Genomic DNA, 26,975 nt, shown 5'->3' on the forward strand with positions numbered 1-26,975 from the left:
GTGTGTAGTGATATGGAGCAACACCTATCCCTAATTAGTGGATAGTGATAACATAGTTATTTACCATAGGGTGAGCAGCCCATGAGTTAGAATAAAAGTGTCATGTAGAGCAGAACAGGTAGAGGTGAAGTGCAGATGCCTGATGCTGTAACCACAAATCACAGTGGTCAGTGGCTGGTCATTTTGTCAGCTGAAGTAACTGTCAAGGATAACAAAGTGAATAGAAAAAACAGGTAGGACAGAATTGGAAACCAGTGAAGAAAGACCAAGTGAGACAATTTTTCTCAAAGCAGCTTGGTAATTGCCAGTTTATCACAAGCATTACTTTTAGATGAGTGCTAAGAATACACACAAATATTCTTTGCAAAGTGATGTAGATGTGTAAGACCTGATTACAACATCAAAGATCTATGAAAAACTTGATTTAAAACTTCACTGAAGGTGGTTTTAGATTTTTAGACTAATTTCCCTTTTTGCATGTACACGTACCTTGTTACATTTGAAGCATGGCATTTTTGAGCTACCAGAAAAGAGGAATTTGTCTGCCTGTTTGTCTGATTTTCATTAGACACAAATTATTTGCTACAGTATTGACAGAACTTTGACTCCTCTAGTTCAGAAATTAATATTCTATTGTTTAGTGGGTTGATGGCTGTCCTAAAGACTGATTATGAAAGAAGCCCCAACATTTTCTAGGATATGGGTTCTCTTTTATTCTTTTTTTTGTTGTTGTTGTTCTATATATTTGAATAAGTTTTTAACTCTACGGTTAAAGAGTTTGTAGTAACTTTGACTGTCATGGCACCAGATATATTAGCATCTTTCACACTGCTTAGGCAACATAATACCAAATGATTCAGGAACACACACATCTTTTTTTCTATTCTTCCATCATCTACATTTATAATTTTATTGCTCCCAAACCCAATAATATTAGCTGCTCAAAAAGCAGATATTTAGTTTTTAGCATTTGAATGTTCCGATTTTCCACGCAAACATCAGCCAGCCGTACCACCCCAATGGGCATTACCTGATGGTGAGTTTTACCAGTTAGCAACAGAAAACATGGGAGCTGCTTCCTGTGAGGAAACTATGTGATTCGGCTTGAAAATCAGAATGAAATGTTACTTCCCCACAAAAACTAGATTTTCACTTTATGTTGTCATTAGTTTTAAAAAGAATTTGTTAGCTTTGTGGTGTTTTTCAGTCAGGAGTTAGAAGATTGATTACTTCTCAGTGGTCTTTTTGCTGAAGTCTCTTCTCTTATGTAGCTTATCTTAAAACTCTAAGACCTACTGTCACCTAGGATAAATTACCACAGTCCTACCACACTGAATGCAACTGGGCAAACTATCCAAGAGAAATTTGGGCCAGAGAATTTTTATAGACAGGTTTTATATCACCGTATTTGAGAGTCCTCACCATATTTTTTTACTTTGTAGCTTATAATATTTGACACTAAAGCCAAATCCATCCAGATTCCTACCTATTATACTGTGCAACACCAGCTGCTTCACAAGAAGGACAAAAGGCAGTTGCTGTGTTTTATGCTCTCTATCACTTTTGTCACGCTCCCTTACATTCAGATACTAGCTTAAAATCTGCCATGAGTTGTCTTCCTTGTTCTTCTTTGGCTCTACTCAAGAGTATAACTCAAGATATTGTTACTCATCACAGTTTCCACTTGATAATTGAGGTATGCTACATTTATACCTTCAGCAATATCCTGTAAGTGCCTTTTTTGTGGTATACTTCAAAACTGTGCACAAAATTCAGAAGTTTTGAACTGGCCACCTTTACATGGCTGTTTCAATCTAGAATATCTATAGATCTATTAATCTACCATATCTTTGTTCATATGCACTCAAATGGAGAAAGAGAACTGGTCTTCTGTAACAATGGCTTTATTCTCTTTATTGGAGAACTTTTGTATTTCCTCTGATTAATTTCAAAGGTAATTAACGAAATCTACAGCTATCTGTGCCTGGTATTCAATTGTTAGCTTCCTATCCCTTTAGTGATAGTCCTGCAGTTACAACATTTTACTTTTCCCAGCATCTGAATTCATCCCACTAGGCATTTTCTGAGCCTAGGACTCTGCTTTTAAAGGTTTTCTTTGGTTACTTCAAAATAGTGTTCCAAGTAATTTTCCATGTAAGTATTTGATGCTTAAATCCCCCATCTTAGTAGCTCTTTTGCAATCTTACCGAGCAAAAATAAGAGTTTGATATCCTTATTTTGCTTTCTGTTCACTAAATTTATGAAGTCTTGTTGGCTATTAAAATTCTCTCACTCAGTGAATCTTCTGCCCTCTGCATTTTAAGGAGTTAGACTTAGGTGTCAGTTTGCGCTTTGATTTATTACAAGGAGAATATAGTGGTACTTTTTTGCTAAAGATCAAAACCAAGTGTTAGATCTAATTTGAAAAGGACAAGGGACAGCAAGAAAAGGATAAATGAAACAGCTTATTAAGTTTTACTTGCAACAGGTAGTGACTTGCAGTGTTCACTATTAACCAAATGTAAGCATTATACTAACCTGTATGCATGGAAAATTGACGGGGGTTAAAGCAGTTTGAAAAAAACTCTGGAAATTAAAGTCTTCATTGATCTGTTTTACCCAAAGTCATCTATCATTCTTTAATAACTAAAGAATTAAACAGTCATAAAAGATTGCAGTAGTTCAAAATTTCATACATTAAAATATCCTAATCTGCAAGTAAAGAATATTTCAGGCAGTCTCTGCCATACATTTCTCCAAGTTGACTGCTACCAGGAAGACTTTGTCACCATTTTCCGATACATACATTTTCCTTTATAAAAAGGCAAAATACTGTGTTCCAATCATTAGGGTGAAATTATCTTTGCATAAGATCTTCACATCTAGTACAACTTCTTTGTACTTTTTCAGTTGTTTCTCTGCGTAAGAGCAGTGGCTAACAATGGCTCTACTTTTGTTCAGCAATGGAAAAAAAAATCAATTGCTCATAGGCCACTACTATTTTTCCTTCCTTCAAGCTGTGTCATAATCCATAAAGAAATAATCCATCACTGCAGTATATTTTCTTCACAGCTGTGACAATAAATTCCTCATTTTGTTCTCATCTCATCCCAGGTATCTTCACTGCCTTTGCTGCAGTTACTGCTGATTTTCACCACTGTCAGTGAAGGCTGAATCAGGCTGAAGAAATAGCCACTGCCATGTGCACTTTATGAAGTGTATCTATGAATCACAAGGCATTTTAAAAGCTTTGTATCCCTTGTTTCATTAATTGAAGACCAGTTTATCTAGGATTTAATTTTCAGCCCCCAATGGCCCTTTTAATTCAGAAGGACAAGACACGCATGTATATTAGTCATGCATTGAAAAGCTTTCACATTTGTAGAGCTGATATTAACTCTTTGCACACTGTGAATTATTTTGATTGATGTGAGCTGCCTCTAAATTTCTTGTCACACAAACCAGTGGCACACCAAACCTAAGACTATGACAGAAATATTATGCTACATAAAATATAAACAGGGATAAGAAAATTCACCATAAATATTTATGTGTTTGTACTTGCAGTTTTCTATTTTTATAAATCCACTATGTCTCACCAGAGTTCTTTAATACATTATTTTAATTTCAAACACCCTATTTGAAAATTCAAGCGTATGTATGATTCAAAGTAAGGCCAAGCTAAATTCATAGGTTGTCATTTATAATACAATAATCCATGTGGAAAAAAGGAGAGGTAGTAAGAAGATATCTACTTCTATTTAGATGAGACCAGGATTTAAATGTTTTAAGAGATAACATTGACCATCATTAAAGTGAAGGTCAATATTCACTTGCCAAATGTACTGTAAACTTCGATGATCTGAAGAGTGAGGAATCAACATATAGGGCCTTGCATATTTGTGATCATTTATGGTAACTAAATGCAAACTTGGTGTGTTTTAATTCAGACAAATAATATTTCACCTAAAAGTAATACTGTTTTATCTAGAATGTCAGCTACTCTGCCTTGCAGAACACCTGCACCAATATTGCTCACAACTAGTAAGAGCTTAGCGTGCCCAGTACAGTAATGTTGTCTCCTTGTGCTTATATTGTAGAATGCTGGAGGAAAAGGTGTTTGCTCAGGGCCCAGAAACAACACTTTAGGGAAAAAAACATCTCACCAAGTTTTGCTAAGGGTGACTCTGAGTTCCCTGAGTTCCTGGAAATGCAGAAAGCAAATTCTCTAGTTATTCCAGGCTGGTATATGCATTTTCTTCTCCTGTCCAGGTTATGAAAATTCTGACAGCTATGGAAAAGATGGTACCAAGATGCTGGAAAACATCTCTCTCACTTACAGCAAGATTATTATCTAGACGATAACAAGAAATCAAAGAGAGTAAGGGAGTAGGTGGTAATCCCAATTAATTAAACTGTCAGTGATTGTGGATTTCATAGGATCTTTAGCAGTGTGTTGACATTGGGGGTTCATTTGCTAGGGTTTTTTTTGGTAGGATGTTGTTCACTAAGGTTTAACTAAGCAAAAAAACCTCCAAAGCAATTGCTTGATAATAAGAAAAAAAATTTACGAGACTAATAAAAATAAAGGGATTTAATGGCAATGTTTTGTCACCTGATTTCTGAACCACTGCAGTGTTTGAGGTCACAAACTCTTTTACACAGTGGAGGAGGACAGAAATTTCCTTCACAGAAATTTCCTTTTTCATGTTTTCTTTTTGGACAGAAAGGAGGGCTGAGAGCTTCACAAAACTACCTGTCTCTCCAAGCAAGACACTCAAGGAAGAAAACACTAAATACTGTTAGCTTTGAAATTAAGTCACATGGTTTTGCAGAATGGGGTGAGGTGACGTGCTATGAAGTCAAGAGAAAGTGGATTTAAACACAGCTAGCTAAAATGAGAATTGACTATTTAAGAGCTCAAAACAGCCTCAAAGGAGATGCATTTTGCCATGCCGTGTAGCCAGTTGTGGCAAAAAGTAATTTCTTTTGATTACAGCAATGCTGTTTATCAAATTCTAATGTAACACATTTAGTAATTTGACATAATTATATTCCAAATTGCAAACTGATCAGACACTACTTTGCATTGTTTTTTGGACCAGAATTGGAAGGAAACATGGAAAAGTAACCTGGAAAAAATTCCTGACAGTATTAAACAGCTTTAAGGCTTCAGGTCCCGTTAAAAGGCCTCAGGTCCTATTCTTCATATTGGACAGCCGGATGTCAGAGAGCCATGTGTAAATCCACCTAATAGGATTTTTAGCTAAGTAGATCAAATTTTATAACTTCAGTCTCTGCCAGAGAGTGGATTTTTCTTTACAAGCCAGATAACTTTTTAGGCCTTCAGAAACTGCCTCTTTGCTACAAATGGATGAGAACCAGAAAGAATGTAGTGTCTTGTGCCAGACGGCTCTTTCAGACATATCAATTAAGGTACTCTGGTATACTATCACAGCCAATGTGGTACAACACCTTGCTAATAAAAGCAGTGGCCAAAGGGGATGTGGTGTGGTATTTATATGCAACTCACACACTTAGGGCAAGACAAGGCCAAGGCAGACATTGACTGACAGGTGAATGTCAAAGTATTAGGAGCCTGTTTGCATTTCTATAAAGAGGTTTGCCTTTTACCACACTACAGTTTCAGAACTGCCACATTGGTATTTGGGGATGCCTTTGTAAGCAACCAAAGTTGTTCTTCTTTCCAAACAGCAGATATGGGCAGCAGAAACAGAAAAAATGAGCTGCAGAACTGTTGCCTAAAAGTCTTCATACCCAATGAAAAACCACAAGCACTGCAGAGCACTGGAGACAAGCAAAGGATAACATGCAAATATGAAATAAAGTTCATGGCTGATGTATGCTAGAAGAGAGACAGGAGAGAAGAGAGGGAAGAAGCTCAGAGTGTACCAGCTTATGTTTGTTCTCCAGATCACTGGAGAAGGAAAATTCAACACCCAGCCAGAGCAAGCCATTGATAGCTGCAACAGGAGTGAAAGGTGCCGGGAGCAGAAACAGGCTCCACAGTTCACTGGAGCATGATCCACACTTTTGCTCCTGCTCTGCACACATTCATGCAGTTTGTAGAGGTGTCTGGAAACTAAAGATCAAGTTTTCCTCTTGATACAAAAGATTAAACACTTCTAACCTAAAAGGAGTGCTTTTTAGCACTTCTTGAAGGTGTGGCACTAACTGAGCACGGCTATCCCAAAGCATTTTCCTCTATTAACTTTTGACAGTTCATCTTGACTCTTTAAAATCTTTGCTTTTACTTCCAAACAAAGCAAAAAGGATGAAACAAGAAGAAAGAAAGAGAAACAAGTTAAGCCCACATTGCAGCAGATGGCTGCTGTAGATACAGTAGGCATGTATATTGCAGATATTATCAGTTATGGTTCAGGTGTAGTGGTTTATTGCCTATTAGTTTAAGCTGTACTCAAACCCTTCAATTGTTTCAACTCTTCTGTTTCTTAGTCTAAAAATGAAAAGCTCTGCTCTAAAACATGGATGTCATCAGAGGGGCCAATGAGACCCATGGCACAATGGCACAGGGGTGAGCCCATCCAGGGGCTCCCCTCCAAGCTGGGGGGTCTGGCCTGGGCTGCCTTGCATGTGACACCGCGGAGGAGCCACGGGGACACAGACAGCACTGCCCCGTCCCAGCTGTCATCACGGGCACCAGGGGACGGCTGTGGCCACTCGCCAGCTTTGGCTGGAGTCCATCCACTTTGCACCAGCTGAGCAGCACGACATGGACTGTAAAATCTGGCCTAAAGGTTTTTAAACATTTAGAGCTGCAAAGGCGAAAGGGTAGGCTGAAATAATGGTGTGGCCTGCCCTGACACACTTCTCAGCTCTAGGGGTATAAGAGATCCTTCTTATTATCCCGGACAGCAGCTGAAAAATGACATCATACTGGAGGAATAGGACACAGGGGTTACTTTAGAGATGATTCAGATCTTGTTATTAATTCTCTCTACTTGGCAGAATGTTTTGAAACTGGCAAAGGAGCATTAGCATTTCTGGCAGAGCATTGTAACAGCTGCACAGGTAGTGAGAAGTCAGCAAGAAGCTCTTTCCAGCCTGGCAAAAAGGGATAAAAAGCAGAAAAGAATACTGGCCCCACATCCCAGTGACAAAATCATGTGACAAAACTCAAAAGCAGGTGAAATAAAAAACAAACAAGTCTTCTATCCTACAAAGTTAATGCACAAAACTGAATCATGTCATATGTTGATATTTGGCCTGTCTCCATAGCAGAAATCCTTTCCACAGGTCAAGTAGGGAGGGTGAACAACTGATGGCTAGAAAAATGCTGAGAGAAAGGGAAAAAACCTGGAGATGGTCCAGTGTGTAGTGCACGTTTCATAAGTATATCTGTAAGAAAGAGAGATAATTTTCTTCACAGTTCTTTCAGCAGGTGTTTATCCTTTCTGGCATCGACAGCAATATTTTGTAGCTACACAGCAGACATGCAGAATAAGATTCCTTTCCACACTTGAAAAGAATAATTTCCCCTTATGAGACTTACAGCTGCTCCAGCCATTCACAGCTGATGTCCTCTTTCTCCAAACCAACGCTATGAAAGTATTGCTGCTTCTGGAATTTACTAAGAAAAAGAAAATCTCTGAGTTGTATCCATAACAGAGTGACCAATGTGTTCTACTGGCTTTCCTTAAAAGCCAAGGAAGATGCTTCCCTATGAACGCAAACAGAAAAGCCTCAGAAAAAATATTGCTGTTTTGATGCTAAGATGATAAGAACTGTTGAAGGAGCCTGAATAAGACAAGGACCAGTGTACAAGTACAAATTAAAACAATCCCTTCGCTTCCTAACACATTTTATTCCAATAAAAGAAAATTTTCTTTCCCTTCTGATATGCACAGAGGTGTGAGGATGTCTGCAAGGACAAAGTCAAAGACACTGTTTTCTCACTGTGGTTGAGGTGAACCCCTTGCTGAAATAACTGAAGGAGCTCAGGTCAGGAACCATCCTTTAGTTAACCACTTCTTCATGCATAGCTTGAATGCAACTCTACAAAAACACCAGCTGCTGAAGATAAGGGTATCTGAGCTCTTACTGTGGACAAAGACAAAATTAGACCTGCCCCAGTACTGACACCTCTTGTAAGGACACATGGATTCACAAATCCTACATGAGCACAAAGTATGGGATTAGTCCTGTGGAACAGAAAATCTATATAACATTAGAGGTTTAAACCCAGTGGCACAATTCCTTCTCAGTACAGGATGCAGTCAGTAGGTTATGCTGAGCTGCTCTGAGGATTGGACCCTGCATTTCCTTACATGTGAAAATGTTCTCACGTCTCTGATTAATGCATTTACATTAACTGTGTTTTCTATTATCCCTGTTTCTGCATTTACTAGAACCACTTTATGTTCAAAACAAATTAAAATACTGTTTAAGATGTTGCACCTTCTTTTAATTCGTTTGGATTTGAAGTGAACAGTGTTTTTGAATAAAACTGTATCACTTTATGCTAAAATAAATAACAAAATGGCAGAGAAATACACTGTATTTCACATATTTTGGGTAGACTAGGCCAGTTATTCTGAAAATGAAATGGACACTTCATACCAGCAATATTTTCCAGTGATCTCTAGCCTCATTAGGCATTCTCAGTACACCCAGAAGAGTAGTGTAAATAAAATACACTGTTTTCTGATGAGCTTTGATGAGCAGATGTTTGGGGTTTTTGTTGATTCATGTCTGGGATGTTTTTAAAACTTTTCTGCTTGTGCTCCATTTCCTGTTGAAGGAATTCAGAATGACCCAGATGAAAAGAGACAATTGTGACTGTGTCTGCCTGGATGTCGCCCAGGCCAGCAGCTGTGCAGTGGCCACCACAACGTGCCTGACTTGCATGAGGAGAAATTATGTAATTTTGTGTTTAAATATTTGTGAATTCATATTTTGGTACAGATGAAATACTTCACCTCTATGCATTTCCTATTATCACTTGTCTGGAAGCTTGGAAGTGCAATTGAGATGACAAGATAAAGCACCTGGTGAATCTTTCCTTTTGCTGTTTGGTGATTCATGCACATGAAAACCATAAACATTTTCAGCAGAAATAAAGTAAGTAAATAAAAACTGGAACTCTTTCTCATTCTAAAATGACTTAGACTAAAACCCAAAATAGTTGATATCTGGTTTCAGGTTTTGGTTTCTATTTTTGGTTTTATGTCGTTCATTTCATTCAACTGGAATGCTGATGCATTAAAATATATTGATAACTATTTGTTCACCCTGAGACAAAACCGCAAGTTTTTTCACTGTGACAGCCACAGCCACTAATTTTAAGTCTTATTACATGTTTGATTTTTCAAGCTAAAAACCATGATCTGTGATAATTGTAAGTAGCAAATAGAAATAAATGACAGTGGGATGCTCCCAGTCTCTGAAATAACCGTATGAGAAATGAAAATGGATCAAGCTTACTGGAATGTACTGATAGAACTGGAAAATGGGGCAAAAGGATTAGAAGAAGGTGTGGAAAAAAAGCCAATATAACTTATCAAGGAGGAAAAGGAAAGCAGAATCAAGCCAATAAATCTGGGCAAATATGTGAAAGCAGGAATGCAAAGGTAGATCCTGAGGTGATTCACAAGACAATGCAATTGAAAATAATTAAACCTCCCTGAAGCAGTGGAAATGTGAGCAACAAAACAGCTGAGTTTCGGGAGGCCCTACCAAACAGAGTTTCTGAAGGGACAGAAGATGAAGTTACTGTTCTACCCACAGCCCAGAGATTCAGAACCTGCAAAGGGACATTCTGACACAGAGGAGAAAGGAAGTTCCTCTTCCCACAAGGGGAAATGAAGAGATCACGAAAGAGAAAGATGCATCCAGTGGGGGGGTCTAGGGGATGTTTCACAGAATAATAGAAGTCCTGTGCAGAAAGGCACACTGTGAACGTCACCCTTGGCTTCAGAACAGAGATTTTCATTCTGCCTCAAGATCAAGAGCATGTAGCTGCATTAGGAAATACCTGGCAGAATGCTTTGCTTATTTGAGGAGGAATTGGATGTGAAATCAATCTAGCAAAAGGCACAATTGAAAAGATATATACAATGGTCTATATACTGGTCTTTTAAAACACATTTATTAAACACTTCAGAAGAAGGATATTATTTTCTCAGTAAAATAATTATGATAGTATTAGCTGGGACATTTTCCCCCCAACTCTTTCCTTGAAAAACAAATATCAAAATGCTTTTCATGGGAAAAGGCTATTTTAGATGAGTTTCTTATTTTGAATAGTTTTAAAACAAAATAATGGAGATGTTGAGACATACTAGTTGAAGGTTGTAAAAAAGGTTGGTTTTAATCTAATGCTTAATGAGAGTGAAAATACAAATTAAAAAGAAAATATAATCTAAAATTACTGCTCCAATATTTTTCAGTAGCATGATTTGAATTTGTAGGCTATTAGGCTATGATATTTTTGATATTTAAATGACTTCAGCTGTTCTGCATCCAGACAAAGAAGCTAGGAGATATAATTAATATTAGGCATATATACATATATATATATATGAGAAAAATTCATCCACATCCTCAAAAGTAAATTCCACACAAAAATAAAAGATAGGGTCAGGTTCATGTCCTGTTTTGTACTCTAAATGTAGACTGCTTATAATGTAAATTTGGCAAAGCTGCCTCATTTTTGCTACCATTAGTTAAAGATTCTTAAAAGAGTTTTGAATAATTTAGACCTATTTGAATCCCTCCTTATCCCATTATATAAAGGAGAGTACTTTGTTACAGGAAGGATATAATTGAAGTCAGAGATATCAAAATGCCTTACTTTTATCAAGCTAAATAACATAGCAAACTGTTTTCTTTCCACTTGATTTATCCCTACATATCAAATCATACATATCATACATACCATCAAATCATACAAATTGTACATATCAAATTGATTTATCCCTACATATCTAATCATTTTATAAGAGGCATCTGCAAACACATTTCTCTGGTATGAGAAACTTCTTTGAATAGCACACTTAAAAATGTTGCTTATTATTTTTCTGTGTTTAATATCTGTTTAATATGTTATGTACACTTGACATTTTAAAATTTAGTTTTCTTATCCTGAACTCACAACAGAGGAAATTTGGCTCCAATCCCTTTTATGAAATAAAAGCATGTATTTAGGACCTTCCCAAGCTCACTGTCTAATGCTGACTGGACTCACCCTTAGAAGAGGTATGATCTAGGATACAAGTCCTTACTCCCAGGACAGTTTCTTTCCTTATTTTTTTTTCCCAGTGAGAGGTTAACATAAAATGCGTATTTGTTCCAGGGACCTGCACTAGCAACAAGTTTTGTATTCACAACCCTTTTCTTTCGTGGCACTTCATCATTTATTATGCCCAGATCTTCAAAACTTTAAATGTTCTGCTTGCCATTTGCAGACGAAGTCACACTGGAAAAAAATGTGTGCCCCTTGTCCAAAGGAAAACGTCCTGCAGCATCCAGGTGTGCATTAATATTAAAACCCACCAAGGTAGTTGTACAAAAAAGGGGTCCTGAGACCCCAGGATTAAAGGACCCTTTGGTAACTCTCTTTCCAATTGCAAAATGCTAAATACCTCAAACACGCATTGCAATTTTGGTAACAGAAGCAGCTACTAATGCTGTTATCTGTAAATACTAGTGCAGGAAATTCCCTGTACAGACGCAGAAATAGCATCTGTAGCACTGTGATAAGCAGTCAATCATTTTAAAAGGATGTCTGCACTTCAACCACCCCTTTTGGAATTGACCAAAGGCAAATTATTTGTATAAATACGTATGTAAATAGGATTCAGCTGTAATTTATGAGGGAACCACCTAAAATTCCATTTACAGGGAAAATGCATCTCAGAATAGTGAACATCTAAATACATTGGAATATGCTTCTTTACAGAAGAATAAAATATAGCCCTAAAATCACAGACTGCATAGATGATAGAAGGAGAGTTCAATCAGCTGAATTAAGAATGTGAACTCCGGAAATACCCTTATGTGCAAACACAAATTTATACTAAAGTGGAATTACCTTTACCTCCTGCTCCAGCTCTGGAGAGGTTACTCACACTACACAAGGAATAAATGTCTCAAAAATATGCCAAGAAAGAGTCATAAAGAATTAAGTTATCCTTATATATTTTGATTCTTTTTTAAACAATAGGTGCATAACAAATGGAATAGTATATCTTGATATTTGTAAGTCTACGTCTTGTTTATTTATTTTTATTTTTAAAAAGCCTGCTTTATACTCTATTAAAACCTGGAACATTCATCTACACATAGATAATACTCTCAAAAGACAAGCTAATTTTTCTAACTAAAAATGCATTTAGAAACAACTTGGCACAAGTATTTGTTTTACATTCAGTATTAAACTGGCACCATGTCTGGTCTCTGGCAGCATTGACTATACTGCCCTTTGTTTGCTACCACTTCGTGCTCCAGCACTGAAGCCAACACCTGTGGCCATATAAAAGGCAACGTTCAGCAGCTGCAGGACTCGGATGTCCATACTGAAAGGAATTTCTAAAGCATTTGGAAGTGTGGCTGGCTTCCTCGTCTGAGTCTTTTCAAGGCGCTCTTTGGCGGGCCACGCTGCTGGGTGCTGGATCCATCAACTGTCTGCAGTGTTACTGCTGGCCAGGGTGTAGTGGTGACATAGCACAGCCTCAGCCTCAGCAAAGATGCTCTTGGCTAAGCTGATGTAAGGCTGCCTTCACTGAAGGTAGTTTTTTTTGCAGTTTGTCAAACATGAGACCACTGATATAGATATATGTAACGACGGCAAGGTCTACCCTAAATATTAATATGAAAGCTAAATACTAGTGAAGCATTACCACAAATTTGTGCTTAACACTTTGCTCTCTGACAGTAATTGGTTTGATCCACAGAAAAGATGAACACAAGTCAAATAATTATATATGTAAAACACCTCCTCTTATTTAGGATCGAATAACAATAAAATCAGAAATGTGCTCAGAGCTATTATTTGAAACTCATAAAAGCAGCTGAACTTAATTCTACTGTTCAGAAAATCTAGAACAAAAATGCCAAGACACGAGCTTTTTTTCAGAAAAAAAATTATATGAAGTCACTTTTTTTCTTAGCTGCAGCCTTGTGTGGAAAAGCTCTTAAGCAAATTGAAACAGACATTCAGAATTACAGACCATACTGTCCCTGCTCTCAAGTAAATACAGAATGTGTGTAAAAACAAGATAAAAATGACATGCTTTCATTTAAAGGAATATATTACATATGCAGGTAACAACAAATTAACTATTCTCTAATTCTCTGATATCGTTAGAACAAGCCATTGGAAGTTGCAATGTTATTTACATTCGGATGTTGGAATATAAAAGCATATAGAAGTTACAGACATAATCTTGTATTACACATGTGCAAAACTGAGATAAATGCTACTGAGAAAAGAACTTAGCTCTAAGGATTCTACAGCACTGTCACAAACAAATCATTAGAAAGGGCAGAGATGATTCACTGGCATGGCAACTTAAAAAGCAATATTTAAAATTATCATGAGTCTCTTGTCTTCTCCATGGCACCCACTAAGTTGGAAGAAAGGAAAGCAAATTCATCAGACTAGGAATATAATAAGCAGCTGTTTATTTAATGTTTTAGGATTTATATATTTCTGTGGCATTTGCATATTAGGCTGTGCTCCATTTTCTGAGTGTTTAGCCAGATGACCAAATACACAGAAAAGTTCTGATGCAGCATAGTTTGAGCCACATCTTATATGCAATACCAAAGTCAGGGGACTCATCTGTACACTTGATGATCAGCTTTTGATTCCAATACCTGCCTTTTCTGTTAATTTCAACCTTGATCTAATGTTCAGTCATTTCAGTCAACAAGAGGAGCACTTCTGTCAAATGAAGCATTCTGAAAGCTCTTGGAAGATCTTTCACATGTAGTGAATTAAATTATGACCTTGTTGATTTACCAGTATTGCTTCTCTTTAGTGGTAAGACAAGGGAAAGATGGAAAGTCACAGTATCATTACTAATGCTGATTTTAGGAAGCAGCTGCGTTTTAGTTTCACGTGTGCATTTATTACCTGTATTTTCAAGCTGCTACGACCTGCTGAGAAGATGAGGATGAGCTGGCATTTTGCTGTATAATTATTAACGAGCTAACACTGGCAAAACAAAATTTGCTGCAAGTCAATTACTGATGGATAAAGCACATTGCCCTATTTCATTAAAAACATGGAATTTACTGTTACTGAGTACAGACAACAGTAGATCATACGACAAACCTACTGCAGTTCTTTAAATGCACTGATATTTTACAAAACATTTTTTCTATATTTTGTGTATTGTTTCAGATTGGCCTGCATTAAATGACCAGATAAATTTGGTACAAAACAAACACAGTGGTAGCTGGATCCCAATGTGTGTGTGACATGATTCACTGCCCACGTAAGAGTGTTTGCTGAAGACAAACAGCTTTTTATCAGATCTAGTGAGGAATATGGAAAAGTTCAAATCTGCAGACCATGATGTTAGAACAGTCTAAGGACTATGAGAGCAGGTGCTGTTTGCTGTTTCTTTTATCAATATTTCTTCAATGTTATGACAACATTGATCTTTATTTCACAAAAGTTTGGTACAAAACTGCATGAAGCAAGTAAGAACCTCCCATTTTTAGTGGACCTATTAATGAACTTTTGTTTTTTGTTTTTTTTTTATTGTTGAGAGTTTTGCCGAAGATCAGTAGGATGAAAAATTCATACTGTGGGAATCCTACCAAATTCTTCCTGGTAATAGTAATAAAAAAAGGGCCCAAGACCAAATGGATGACTGCAAATGAACAAAGTCAGATTCCAAACATAATGTTCTTTGCAATCCAAGACATTACTTTTTTTTTCAGGCTTACCTGTGATATTATTCTAGAAGTTTAAGGCAAGAGTGATGTAGGTTTGGGCTTAACAGTGCTATGTAGAAAAAATTATTAAATACAGAGCACTTGGTGTCAAAACCAATTTTTTTCAGTATTGTATTGTAAGGTCACATGCAATTTGCTTTTTATTAGCAACACTTGGTCCTTTTCACTTATTTCACATATAAGAGCCTTGATGCAGTATTTTTATGCACATAAAAATGTAACTCATATGTTTATATCACTAGTGACTTTAGTAGGTTTAGTCCTTTCAACTGAGGTATTGAAATAACTTTACAACTTTCACTAGTAAGACATTGAAAAATTTGTTCAGAAGTGCAGTAAAAGTATCAAGTAAAGCTTGATGTAGGGCCAATTCTTTCAGCACCTAAATGCCCATCTAATGATAACTTGTTGAGTACCATATTCTAATGATAGTCCTTCAACCTGATTTTACAGTGTTTTAATCTAGATCACTTAGAATATTTTTGATCTGATTTTTGAATAATAGAACACACTAAATGTTTTACAAAGGCTATATATATATAATTGAATAGAAATAATGTATTATTGAAAGTTCCTCCATAGTAGAAAATTAAGAAAATTATCTTTTCAGTGTCCCAAATACTGTGAAGAAGCCATTCCCAGTTTCCTAGAGGAATCATGACAACTACATAAATAATCCTGAGGGGACATAGGAGATCGTCTGAGGTGAATATTACAAAGCCCATCACCACTGCAGATATTTACTAACCTACTTAAAAACCTCTGAAGTGGTAACAATTTTACCCTAGTGGTAAGAACTTTGTCAGCTTATTCCAACCTTACTGAAACATTTTTTCTTAGTAACACTTCAAATCTGCCCACATAATTCTATCTTGTCTACATCTCATCAGGTAAAAACAATTGATCTTTGCTCCTTAACAGTCCCACAATCAAAAAAAAAAAAAAAAAAAAATCTCCATTTGCAAAGTTTTTTCTCATTGGCCATGTTATTTTTTTTGTTTTAATATTCTTTCTCTTCATTGGACCCTTGAATCTTATATCTGTATATGGTAGTCAGTGATTGCAGTGCCATTCCAGCAATGGATTCTTGTGCTATATTTATACTGAAGGCCCTTGTTGTAGCTGAAAACAAGAGCCTTCAGTATAAATGAAGTGCTTCAAAATGGCAAAGAAAATTTTTAATTTTTTTTTTCACATTTTTTTCACATCTCAACATGTGACACAGCAACATGGCCAGCTGGGTGAGAGCAATATTCAGCTTTCACATCTCACATGGAACATTCTCTTTCAAAATTCCAAAAGAACCTCTACTTTACTGGACTCAGTATGGCTTTCTGTACTTACATCATACTTATGGCTCATCACAACTCCTGAAATATATCCCATGATATTAACCCTGAGACACTTACTCTGCACCTTGTATCTTTGATTCTCCCCTCCTGTGTTTAGCCTTTATACCACCTTATCACATTTCACCTTCTTGAACTATCTATGTGGCAGATCACCTTGAACCCTGAACCCTTTTTGTACCACTCATACCTTGGCCAGGCTCACAAACCCACCAAAGCCTTGCTCTGTGCTGTCATGCAAATTCAAAGACAAATCCCTCTAACCTCACCTGCTCTTACTTTTAAAATATGCTATTAGCAAAAAATTTTGGGGTTATGGTTTCTACTTTTCAAATTGCCATGCTATAGTTGAACCTCTATTTTCTATTTTTTTCTGTGAAAAAGTCAGGCCCAAGGCAGTATCACTGGAGGTACTGAACATGGATACACCAAACCTAATAGTTACTGCTGATCCAGAATCTTTGCCAAAGGGGGAAATTAGCCTGATAAACTGATTGTAAATAAAATCCATAATGTCCCTCAAAATAAAAGGGAAAGCTTTCCTATACATTTCCTATACCACCATTTGTCTTCTCCAGACATTTGTGTTCTGTTCTCTTCTGAGACTCACTTATCCTCCACAAGGTCTTAGAGACAAAAGCCTAGGGATTTTTACTCTGTGTACAGCAGGATTAATTCTAACAGGTCACCAGCACTTGTATAAACCTTCTGCCAGGTTTAGATTGTCACAGAACAGTTTCGACTTTAAAGGAGTTGCTATTAAAACACTATCCAGAAATGTGGGAAAATTAAATTTACTTTGTGCACACTGAGCTAATTTTCCTCATCTGCGGCCATGACAGAGTTGGTTTCATGAACATGTAATTAAAAGGAGTGAGGGAAAGAAAAAAGCATAACCAGGCTCACACATGATGCCTTATTTCTATAGAATGTAAATATTTTACAGTCCTTGCCTCTGGTGAACCAACTGCTGGGCCAGCTGGTAGGTCCACCCTTTTTGCTCCCCACTTTAGTCACTGTCAGGGACTGAAAACTTGCTGGGAAACACAGCTGAGTTCAAATGGATGCTGACATTTTGTGAAAGCAGTTTCCAGCTTGCTGGCTGCCATCCTCCATCCTCCCTGGTGTCCTATGTGTCCCCATCCTGGGACCTCTCAGCCCTGGGTAATCCCTGCAGTTTAGCTAGCAACTTCAGCCATTCCAGCTTTCACTAAGGCTGCACGTTGTGTGGAAATCTAACACTGACATCTTGTAGGTTCAATTCTTGTACTGCTCAACTCTATATTGGATATTGAAAGTGCTAGGTGAATGGCTAGACTTAACCTTAAGGGTCTTTTTCAACCTAAATTATTCTATGATTTTATTCTTAAACAGCTTCTCATACATCACACAAACTCCTCCAGCCTTCTTCTGTGGTTTCAGGGTCCAAATCTTTCTTTCTTGTGCCAGAAAATGTTGTCACCAACTAGTGAAATCACACTACAAGCATACTTGTGCTAAGTAAAAAATCCCATGGATTTACAGATACACAGCTCCACTTGATTATATGCCGTTTTTTAAGTTAAATCCCTCGCAGCCACAATGAAACAACATATAAACTGAATGTTCTTCTGCTCTATTCATTTGGTTTTTTCACTTAATTCCCTTTAGAGATGACATCAAATATTACTTGAGCTCTTTTTCCCTACTGGACTTCCCTCTCCTATGGGTATCTCAGGGAGGCATTTTTTTTATTTCATATATGCTTTGCATAACCCAAATAAATGTTCTTCAGCCTCCTTTTTCCTTGTCCTGTCTGTGTTCCTGGCACTTCACTGTTAAAATTAATTGTATTAGGCATCAGGTCATAATTAAACCTTTTTAAACCTGGAAGGAGGATAAGAGAAAGAGGAATGTCTTGAAACAAAAGAACCTTCAGGCTTTAGCCTTCTGTGTCACTCTTTACTTGCTCACTTTCTCCTGTTAAATAATGAGCTGAATTTTCCTTCATCTTTCTCTTAGGTCTAATGCCTCTTGCAAAACCTGCTCTCCTTTTCCATAATGTCCCCGGCTAGATCAAATTAATTTTGTATTTTTGCCATTCTTCCTAGTATCTTCGTTCTGTCACAGGACAGTGATTTTCCAGACTGTGAGTTTGGCAGAACATCAGAAAGGGAGATAATAGTTGAAGCCACCACCTCATCATAGTTTGTGTGGTCTAAGACTCTTACAGGGTGTAACCCCAAGTGTGGTATGGGGGAATGACTCAACAAAGATGCAAAAAAAGTACATTCCTGGCCTAAACTGAAATATTAACACAGGTGTCTCCAGCATTAAAGACTGGGATTCTGCAGGGAGCTTAGGGGCTGTCAAAGTTGAATGGAATGATACAACAGAGAAACCTTCCTTGATAATAGGACTTAATTGTTCAACCCCCAAGAGTGAGCAGCAACTGAGTCACACGCAACAGAACCAAGAAGCCAGCAGGACAAAAAGGCTCTAAAGCAGGTCTGAAAACAACATTAATTTGTCCACCACTGCTGCTGAAGTGCATTTCGTCACTCTATCTTTTGTGAAGTACCTCTGCCTTTTACAATACTGACAGCTGCTAAACACTGCCTTCTTCACAGATAGCTACTGTGTCAGGCTGGAATTTAGGCTTATGGCTCACCTTCCCCAATAGGAGCTTATTCATAGCTTCCCACTTAAGCTGCAAAGATCAACTTGCAAGCCCAACAACAAAATGCTGAGGGGGTTCCCCTTCCTTCACTTTACTTCAATGGGACTGCTCAGAGAAATAGGGAGACATCTGGCATGTAAAGAAAGGATCTCTGACAAAAATGTGGACAAGTCTAATTTCTGGCCTCACTGACAGAGAACTTATGACTTAACATTAATGATTTTTTTTTCTTTCTACAGTTATTCTGATAGTAAGGTGATGCTTACTTTTTTTTTTTTATGGTGTATCTGAGGTCCACACTGAAATTTTGTCTTGTACAAAGGAGGTGAAAACTTATTCAACAATTATGTGTCTTTACAGTACTCTTAATATCAAAAGGTGCATTGAATCTTATTTTCTCCTGCATGAAACTGCATCACAAGACCTATTCAGAATTTGAGAGACTATCCAATATAGCATCCCCTGAATCCAAGATAGCAAATGTCACGTCTTTATCAAAGATGTGCTAAAGAGTTCAGAGTGGCAGAGTTCAGTAATTAATTATTAACCATGCTGTTACAGACTCTGTTCTGAAACTGTCCTTGGTGTGATATCACCTGCTTAAAAATGATTCACAATAGAATTAAGTGTGTGAATTTAGATGAGAAAGGTAACTACAGGTTGTGCACTTCTTTACCTAACAATCTGTTGAACTTATAAGACCACATCTGTAATTATGTGCTTGCTTTCTTGTTACCCATAACTATATCTTGAATAGAAATATTTTAAAATTCTGCTGTATTTTTCTTTCCCGTTACCTAATGCATTCTATAATGCTTCCTGGAACTTCCCTTATGGGTCCATCAAGCATTAAAAAAATATTTAGTTGAAACAACAAACAAACAATTATGAAACAATACAAACTCTTTCATTTTCTTCCATTATTCTTTTTTATTCAAATTCAGGTATTTAGGCAGCATATCAAGGTAAAACTCACTAAAATGTAGTGCTTGTCTATAGCAGAAAATTAACTTCTATAGGCATAATCAAGTAATTAAGCAGATTTATCTAGGTCTGTATTTCCCTATTTCTTCTGTAGAGTAATTATACTGGAATAAAGCCACTTTAATTCTGGAATAGACTGTCCACATGGGGAATTATATTGAAACAGCTGTAGTAAAATAATTATTTGACTACAGCTATGCTGTTCGCTCCCCTGCTGAAAGCAAGCCACCAACATAAAAATCTTGTCTCTTTCACAGGAGCTCAGCGATGCTGGCTCAGTCCTATTCCACAAACAAAGACTTTGCCAGCAGAATGAACACACAACTCAGAGAACAGCTTTTACCTCTCAATTCCTCACTGAGAGGTGATGTACAGTGATGCACTTAAAGTTTTTTATCACTTAAAGAGTTCTGAGATGCATTGAGATGTGGAATGGAGACTGTGGATAGAAAATACACCCTATTCTGGAATTAAATATGTATTTTGTAAAAGTGTAGTCCATCACAGAGCTAAGCCCAGCTGAAAGGAGCAGAAGATGGGCTGCAGCAGCACTCCCTCCCTCTGCCTGTGGATACCTTGTGCCTTGCAAGCTTTGTCTCTGACCTCCACTACTGTGGCACAGCCTGAGGGCAGAGCCTTTCTCTGCCTTGACCTTCCAAAGCTTGGAAGTCCCATAGGCTTGCTCTCATCTCAGTTTACAGCAGTGCAGACGCAGAAAGGAGGCTGTTCCTCTCTCCTTCTTTGTACTGCTGTCACTTATGAAGTGAATTGAAGAGAGAATAGAGCTATGTCATTCTGCTTATTGAACTGCATTTTTGTTTCACTACCATTAGTTTAAAGATTTCAGTATTCCAGACTTAAAGCACAGGCTTTGGCTGGTCGATTACATACTGTGTGAATCCAATACCCAAATTCTGCAGACTAAGGAGTTCTTCCTTCAGCCACACAGCTACTCCGTTCGAGGTATTTCACCTCAAAGGCTCTCTAAACTTTGGCGCCCCAAGCTCTCAGTGGAACACAGAAGTTCACAGCCCTCGCAAAAGTCATTTGAACAATTCAGATAAGAAAGCTTACCTCGATCTGTGTCATACAGGAAAACAAAGCGGTTCCATTCGTAATGATCCAGCAAGCTGAGGAGGGCTCCCCGCAGGGACGGCCGCAGCTGCAGCACGAACTGGCTCTCGCCCTCCGTGGGGAAACTCGGCGTGATGAGGGAGATGTGCAAGGCGCTGCAGAATGAGGTCAAGGTATGTACTGATCTCTTATCATATAGTCCAAAAATGGCAAAAACTCCTCTAGAATACTGGGAGCAAACTGAAAGAAAGAAAGAAACAAACAAAAAAACAGAGTTTAAGTAGTGACAAAATCTGTAAACATGTGCTTATACATTCCGACATCCTCAAATTCTTAATTTGAAGATTTGCAATTCTGCTTGTGCAGTTACACTCAATTTTCACATGTGTTACACTCAAATTTCACATGTGTTATGGAAACCAATAAATAAATAGCTAAATAACATTTTGTGACTTTCTGGTCCTATTCATAGAACACTAAAGTATCCATAGTGATTTTACTCTAAAATAAAATGTAAAATAAATAATGTGTTTTTGCACACCAGTGAAAAAAAATCAACATATACTGTTTTAGCCACAGCTCTGCATAGTATCAGGCATTGAACATTTCCATTACCTTGAACTGAAAAATGTTCATAGTCTAAAATGTGAAAATTATCAAAAAATATTACTGACCTTGTAAGTGAAATTTGGACATTTTGAATTGCAACGATGGAGAACCTTTGCTCCCTTTTAAACAGGAAGCACTTGTGATACATTAAAACATTTCCAGAGACATTGAGTAAAACCTACTTCATGAATAATCTCCTTGACTTTAAGAGGGCAGTTTAAGTAAAATGCAGTAAGTCAATGTGATCTGACTTTTGCCCCAACCCTTTTATTTCTACTTTCTGCTAACTGGAAACCAGAAAACAAATGATCTGAATATATATTCTGAGTTTTGATTTGCTCTTGGTCTCATTTAAAACATAGAGAGAGATTTCTATTAATTTCATCACACTGGGTAAGGACTTCCCTGATCTCTGCATAGAAAAACAGGCATAGGGATATTTTCTTGAGCATCTACTGCATTCCTATCAATTTATAAAGGGTCGAATCCCATTTTTTTCAAGCATAAACCAATTTATTAGAAACTGTGCAATCATTAATAGTGTTATCTCTCCCAGACACACAGAAAATCGAGGAAGGAGCAGTCACTTAGGGGATCACCCTATTTTCTATGCTTTCCTCTCACTATTTCCCATGCTCTCCTGTTCCTCTCTTAGAGTCTGTTCTTACATGTTGCCTAAACATGGGAAAACTTACGGCACCTTCCCACTAGCCAGGAGTTCACAGTCATTCTGCATGTGCAGCATAGTCATGGAACAATGTACACCCTTAGAAAATTCAAACCACTCCAGCTTAAATTTTTTCATATTACATTTATTGCATAAAGAGCTGAAAATAAAAATTGTGCATTTTTCTCCCGAGACTTGGGTGATTTACCCAGTTCTGATGCCAGAACTGGAGTAAGTAGCTTGAGGGCAGTTTTGTGATTTTATGTTCTCCTCCACTGTTACGGCTTCCATCCTACTGATTTTTAAAGCCAGATTTTATATTAATAAAGCTTTTTCAAAAGACTTCTTCCTTTAAGTTCACCTTCAATATGCACATCTCTTACAAAAATCCTCTTAGTATTTTCTTTACTGGACCACACAAAACAGATTCCCACAGATCCCTCAAATGATTGGCTTTTCATTCCACGAATCATCACAGGGAACATTGCTCTCTGCTTTCCCAGCTCCATCTCATCTGACTTGAACACAGATGACTGACATGTTGAGAATTTCAGTTAAAGGTTTCCTGCTTTTTTTTACATTATTTCCCCATCTCAACCATAAAATACCTTTTCTGACATATCCTCAGACGACACTGCTTTTCTAAAATCTGAACCTCAGTGACAGCTGACGATCATGTTGGGATCAAAAGTCTGCTTCTTATTCCTTCTGGGCCTTTTGCAAATGATGAGTTTCTGCTTATAGCAGAGTGTTTTCATTAGTCACTGTTATTTGTTTTCCATCATGCCCCACATATTTCTGCACTCCTTTAACGTTATGTACTTCTATGGTTACAGTCTTAGTCTACTCTGATGTACTTATCTGCCTCTCCAGCAAATTCCATCATAGTACCCTGACTTTTTATCTCTGTGTCTACTCTAAAATGAGACAGTCAAAATCTTTCTCCTGTAACTGTGCTTCTCCAGCCTGGTACCTCCTCTTCTACCAAAATTTGTTGCCATCTTCTCCACAGTTTCATGCTTGCCTTTTGACTCTGTTTGTCTCCATTTCCATAATACTTCTCTTAAGACCATGTCTATTTTATTACATTCTCTTGGCAATTGAAAGATAGAGATCAATCCTATACTGTCTACCTTAGTAACTTCTGGTTGCATTTTATGCCATTTTCAATCTATATCCATATTTTAAATCTTTCTTTCTGTAAAAATCTGTTATATAACTTCACTGATCATACATATTCCAGCTCTAGTAAGAGGCACTCGTTATTGCATCTGCCCTTCCGTAAACCAGTTTGTGAAGAACCAGGGAAGAAAGATGTGACTTCTCTGTTCCCATTAGTCTTCACATCTCCTTGAGATGAAAATCACTGTGAAATATCTATTAGTTTTAAATATCCAACCACATTTTCCTGCTTTTCTACCTCATGATCAATATAGAACAGCTTCAACTTTTTCCTATTTCCTGTATTTTTATTTAAATATCTAAATTAATTTCTACTGTTGTTTTAATATTCCTTAAACGTTTCACTTTTCAGCGGAAGCCCTAACTTAAGTTTTCATTTCTGCAGCAAATAAAATGTCCTTTATATCTGCTTTTTTTAAACACAATCTTTCTTATTAATAATCCTTTTCAAACAAGTGTTTCTTGTATCTTCCTTCTATAATCATTCATTCAGTCCCATCCTGCATGTTACTTTCCTCTGCAAAAGGATTTCTTTGTGTTTTACAAGTATTTCTGTGAGGATATGGCAGACCTTCTCTATTGTTACACACACATCAATTAATTCTGACAACTGAAATAATTGAACACAAACCTCATGTAAGTGGTAGTTACTTAAAGTGTTTCTTGTTTACACAAAATCCTTCCTAAGGCTCCTTGCTGTTGCACTTTACAGTTTTACAGGGGCACAGAGTACTTTTTGTAACACATGGTCCTTACAGTAGGAATCCACATGATGAAAAATTCAAGAAATCAATACCAAGCTGTGAAATGGTACACTTAGTGGAGTTAGAGCCCAAATTCATTCTCCGGATGGAAAAAAAAGTCAAACTTGAAATTTCATTAAATAACATAATATGATCCTGAAGTACTTATAACTTAGAGTAACAGAATAATAATTCTTCATGTTCAAAGCAAACTATCCTTGCCCCAGTCTAAATCCAAATATGATAAAATATTTTCTGAATACCATTAAAGTCCTGAAATAGCCAATCCAAGAAAACTTTTGCTGTTATACTTGAGATCAAGACTGGAAAATAACTGAAGAGTGTCCTTCTTTCTCCTTGATAAGAAAAAATGCTAAGATGAGGGTTATGAGACTTTTTTCTTACTCAGTACAAAACCCACAGAGAGGAAGAATGCCTGTGACACTATGGAGATGAAGCTTAAACATATGCAGAGATGCTGCAACACTCCTTAATCAATTTTACAGTAATCAGCAGCGACCACAAAATCAGCAAAGCCATGAAGATTTGCATTCCAACTCACTACCGTTCTCAGAAAATGCCTCCCGGCAAACGTGACTACCTGAATTTGCCAATTCTTTTTCCAGTTCTCTTACACTTCTAAAGGCATTTTACTTATTAAAAATTAACTAAATTATGCTTGCAAAAACAGTTGCATACTAGCATTCTAAGAAAATTTTGTTCAAGACTTTTTCCCTCATAAATACAAAGCAGTGACAAATACACTTTTATGAGCATACTTTGAAAAATATTGAGTAATAATTTGTCTTTAAACCAGATACCTCTTCATAGCTGAACAACTTACTATCTGTATGCACATACTCTTTTCTCCTGCAGATTTTGCAATCCCAGTGGTCTCACCAAAGATGAGACGAATGTGGAGGTCAGACTCATAGAATGACAGCATGGTTTGGGTTGAAAGAGACATTACAGATTATCTAGTTCCAATATTCCCTGTCTAGTTCTAATATTCCCTGTCATGGGCACCTGCCACTAGATCAGGTTACTCAGAGCCCTATTCCACCTGGTCTTGAACATCTCCAGCAGAATCCCCTCCCTGGCCCTACTGTCCACGCTGCTTTGGATGCAGCCCAGGATGCAGCAGGTTTTCTGAGCTGTGCGCACTCATTGCTGAGACATGCTGAGCTTCTCATCCACCAGCACCTCCAAGGCTTTCCCCCAGCGCTAGTCTTGATCCTTTTTCCAGCCACCCTGCTCCCATTGGAACAGACTCCAGAAAAAATATTGCATTGCACCTTAAATAGCCAAGATAGCATTATTGCAGTAGTTGTAATATGAATTAGATGTGTTCTATTCTAGCTGTACTGATAGTACAATCACTTTCAAAGAATAGGTGACTCACAGGGCCTTCAGTTAAGAAATTACATCATAATGCCAAAATGTCAAAAACTGCATATACTGAAGTGTTTACTGAGACACATGGAAAAGTCACATGGTCTTCTTTCTCTGTAAGAGAAATACTTTCCAAAGTTCTTGCTATAGCTCTAAAGGCAAGTCCCTCACTTAAAACACAAATCTAATCTCGGAAAACAAAAATCAAAAAATTCCAACAACTTCTTATTCCCAAGTTATGCACATATAGTTTAAATCCTCTAAACAATATATTTTAAAAGAACAAGTAGGGTACAGCTGGTCTGCCAACAATTCTAGTTTTGCTCAGCAGCAAACAGGCACCAGGTATAGGAACCATATATGTAGGAACCTGGAAGACCTAACGCCAAAGTAACATGATGGAACCTTTCATCAGTCATGGCTCACTGACCCTGAGTATTCCAGGACACAGGTTCTGAAAAAAGCATTATAAAATGCTTTCCCCTATGTTTTCAACTCTTGTGTGGGAAGCTTTGGCACAGTTAGCTATTACAGATATGTTAACAGACACACTTATCTGTCATAAAAACACAAACTGTGGAACTGCAAAAACTGGAAGACTCAAGACTAGTTTGCATTGTGGAAGTTTTCAAATATGAGGATAGTCTTTCATTGCTGTCTCTTCTCTTCCTCCTATGCTTTGGACATGCAAACAGGGCTTAGGGATTGTGACTGGTCAATGACAACTTGTGTCTGACTCTCCTTCCTCCTCAGGCTGCTCACCTAATCCAGCACTGGATCTCCCCAGGAAATACTGTCCTTTGCAAACTTCTCCACCATGTGCCCTTGCCATGGGCTGCAGATCTTCAAGAACTGCTACATGTAGGCACTCTCCAAGAAATAGTCCTTCAGGAAAAGACTGCTTCAGCATGGGTCCCCCCACAGACCACAGTTCCTGTCAGAAAACCCACTCCAGCGTGGGCTCCTCTCTCCAGTGGGCCACAGATCCTGCCAGGAGCCAGCTCCAATGTGGACTCTCCATGGGTTGCTGCTTCATTCAGGGCACTTCCACCTTCTCTGGTGTGGGATCCTCCACAAGCTGCAAGTGGATCTCTGCATCCCCATGGATTTCCATGGGCTGCATGGGCACAGCTGCCTCACCATGGGCTGTAACAGGGGCTGTGGGGGAATCTTGGCTCTGGCACCTGGAGCACCTCCTGCCCCTCCTTCTGCACTGACCTGGGGGTCTGCAAGGCTGTTAATCTCACATATTCTCACTCCACTCTCTCACTGTTCCTATGCAGTGTTTTTCATCTTTTACTGAATGTGTTATCACAGAGGTACCACAGCATCACTGACAAGCTCAGCTGGCTGAAAACTCTGACACA

General features: G+C 37.7%; 1 protein-coding gene across 8 annotated transcripts in view; it reads right to left on the minus strand.

The window, feature by feature from the left end:
* The window catches only part of GRIA4 (glutamate ionotropic receptor AMPA type subunit 4), a 215,441-nt gene that overhangs the window by 122,371 nt on the left and 66,095 nt on the right, over positions 1-26,975 (minus strand). For all 8 annotated transcript variants that reach the window (XR_010356415.1, XM_064409391.1, XM_064409389.1 and 5 more), the window contains one exon: positions 21,016-21,255. Coding sequence is in view for 6 of the 8 variants with exons in the window: in XM_064409391.1 (XP_064265461.1) it covers positions 21,016-21,255 (240 nt within the window). In the remaining 2 variants the exon portion in view is untranslated. The remainder of the gene's footprint in view (positions 1-21,015; positions 21,256-26,975) is intronic.

This window comes from Passer domesticus, chromosome 2 (genome assembly GCF_036417665.1).
Source record: "Passer domesticus isolate bPasDom1 chromosome 2, bPasDom1.hap1, whole genome shotgun sequence".
NCBI lineage: Eukaryota > Metazoa > Chordata > Aves > Passeriformes > Passeridae > Passer > Passer domesticus.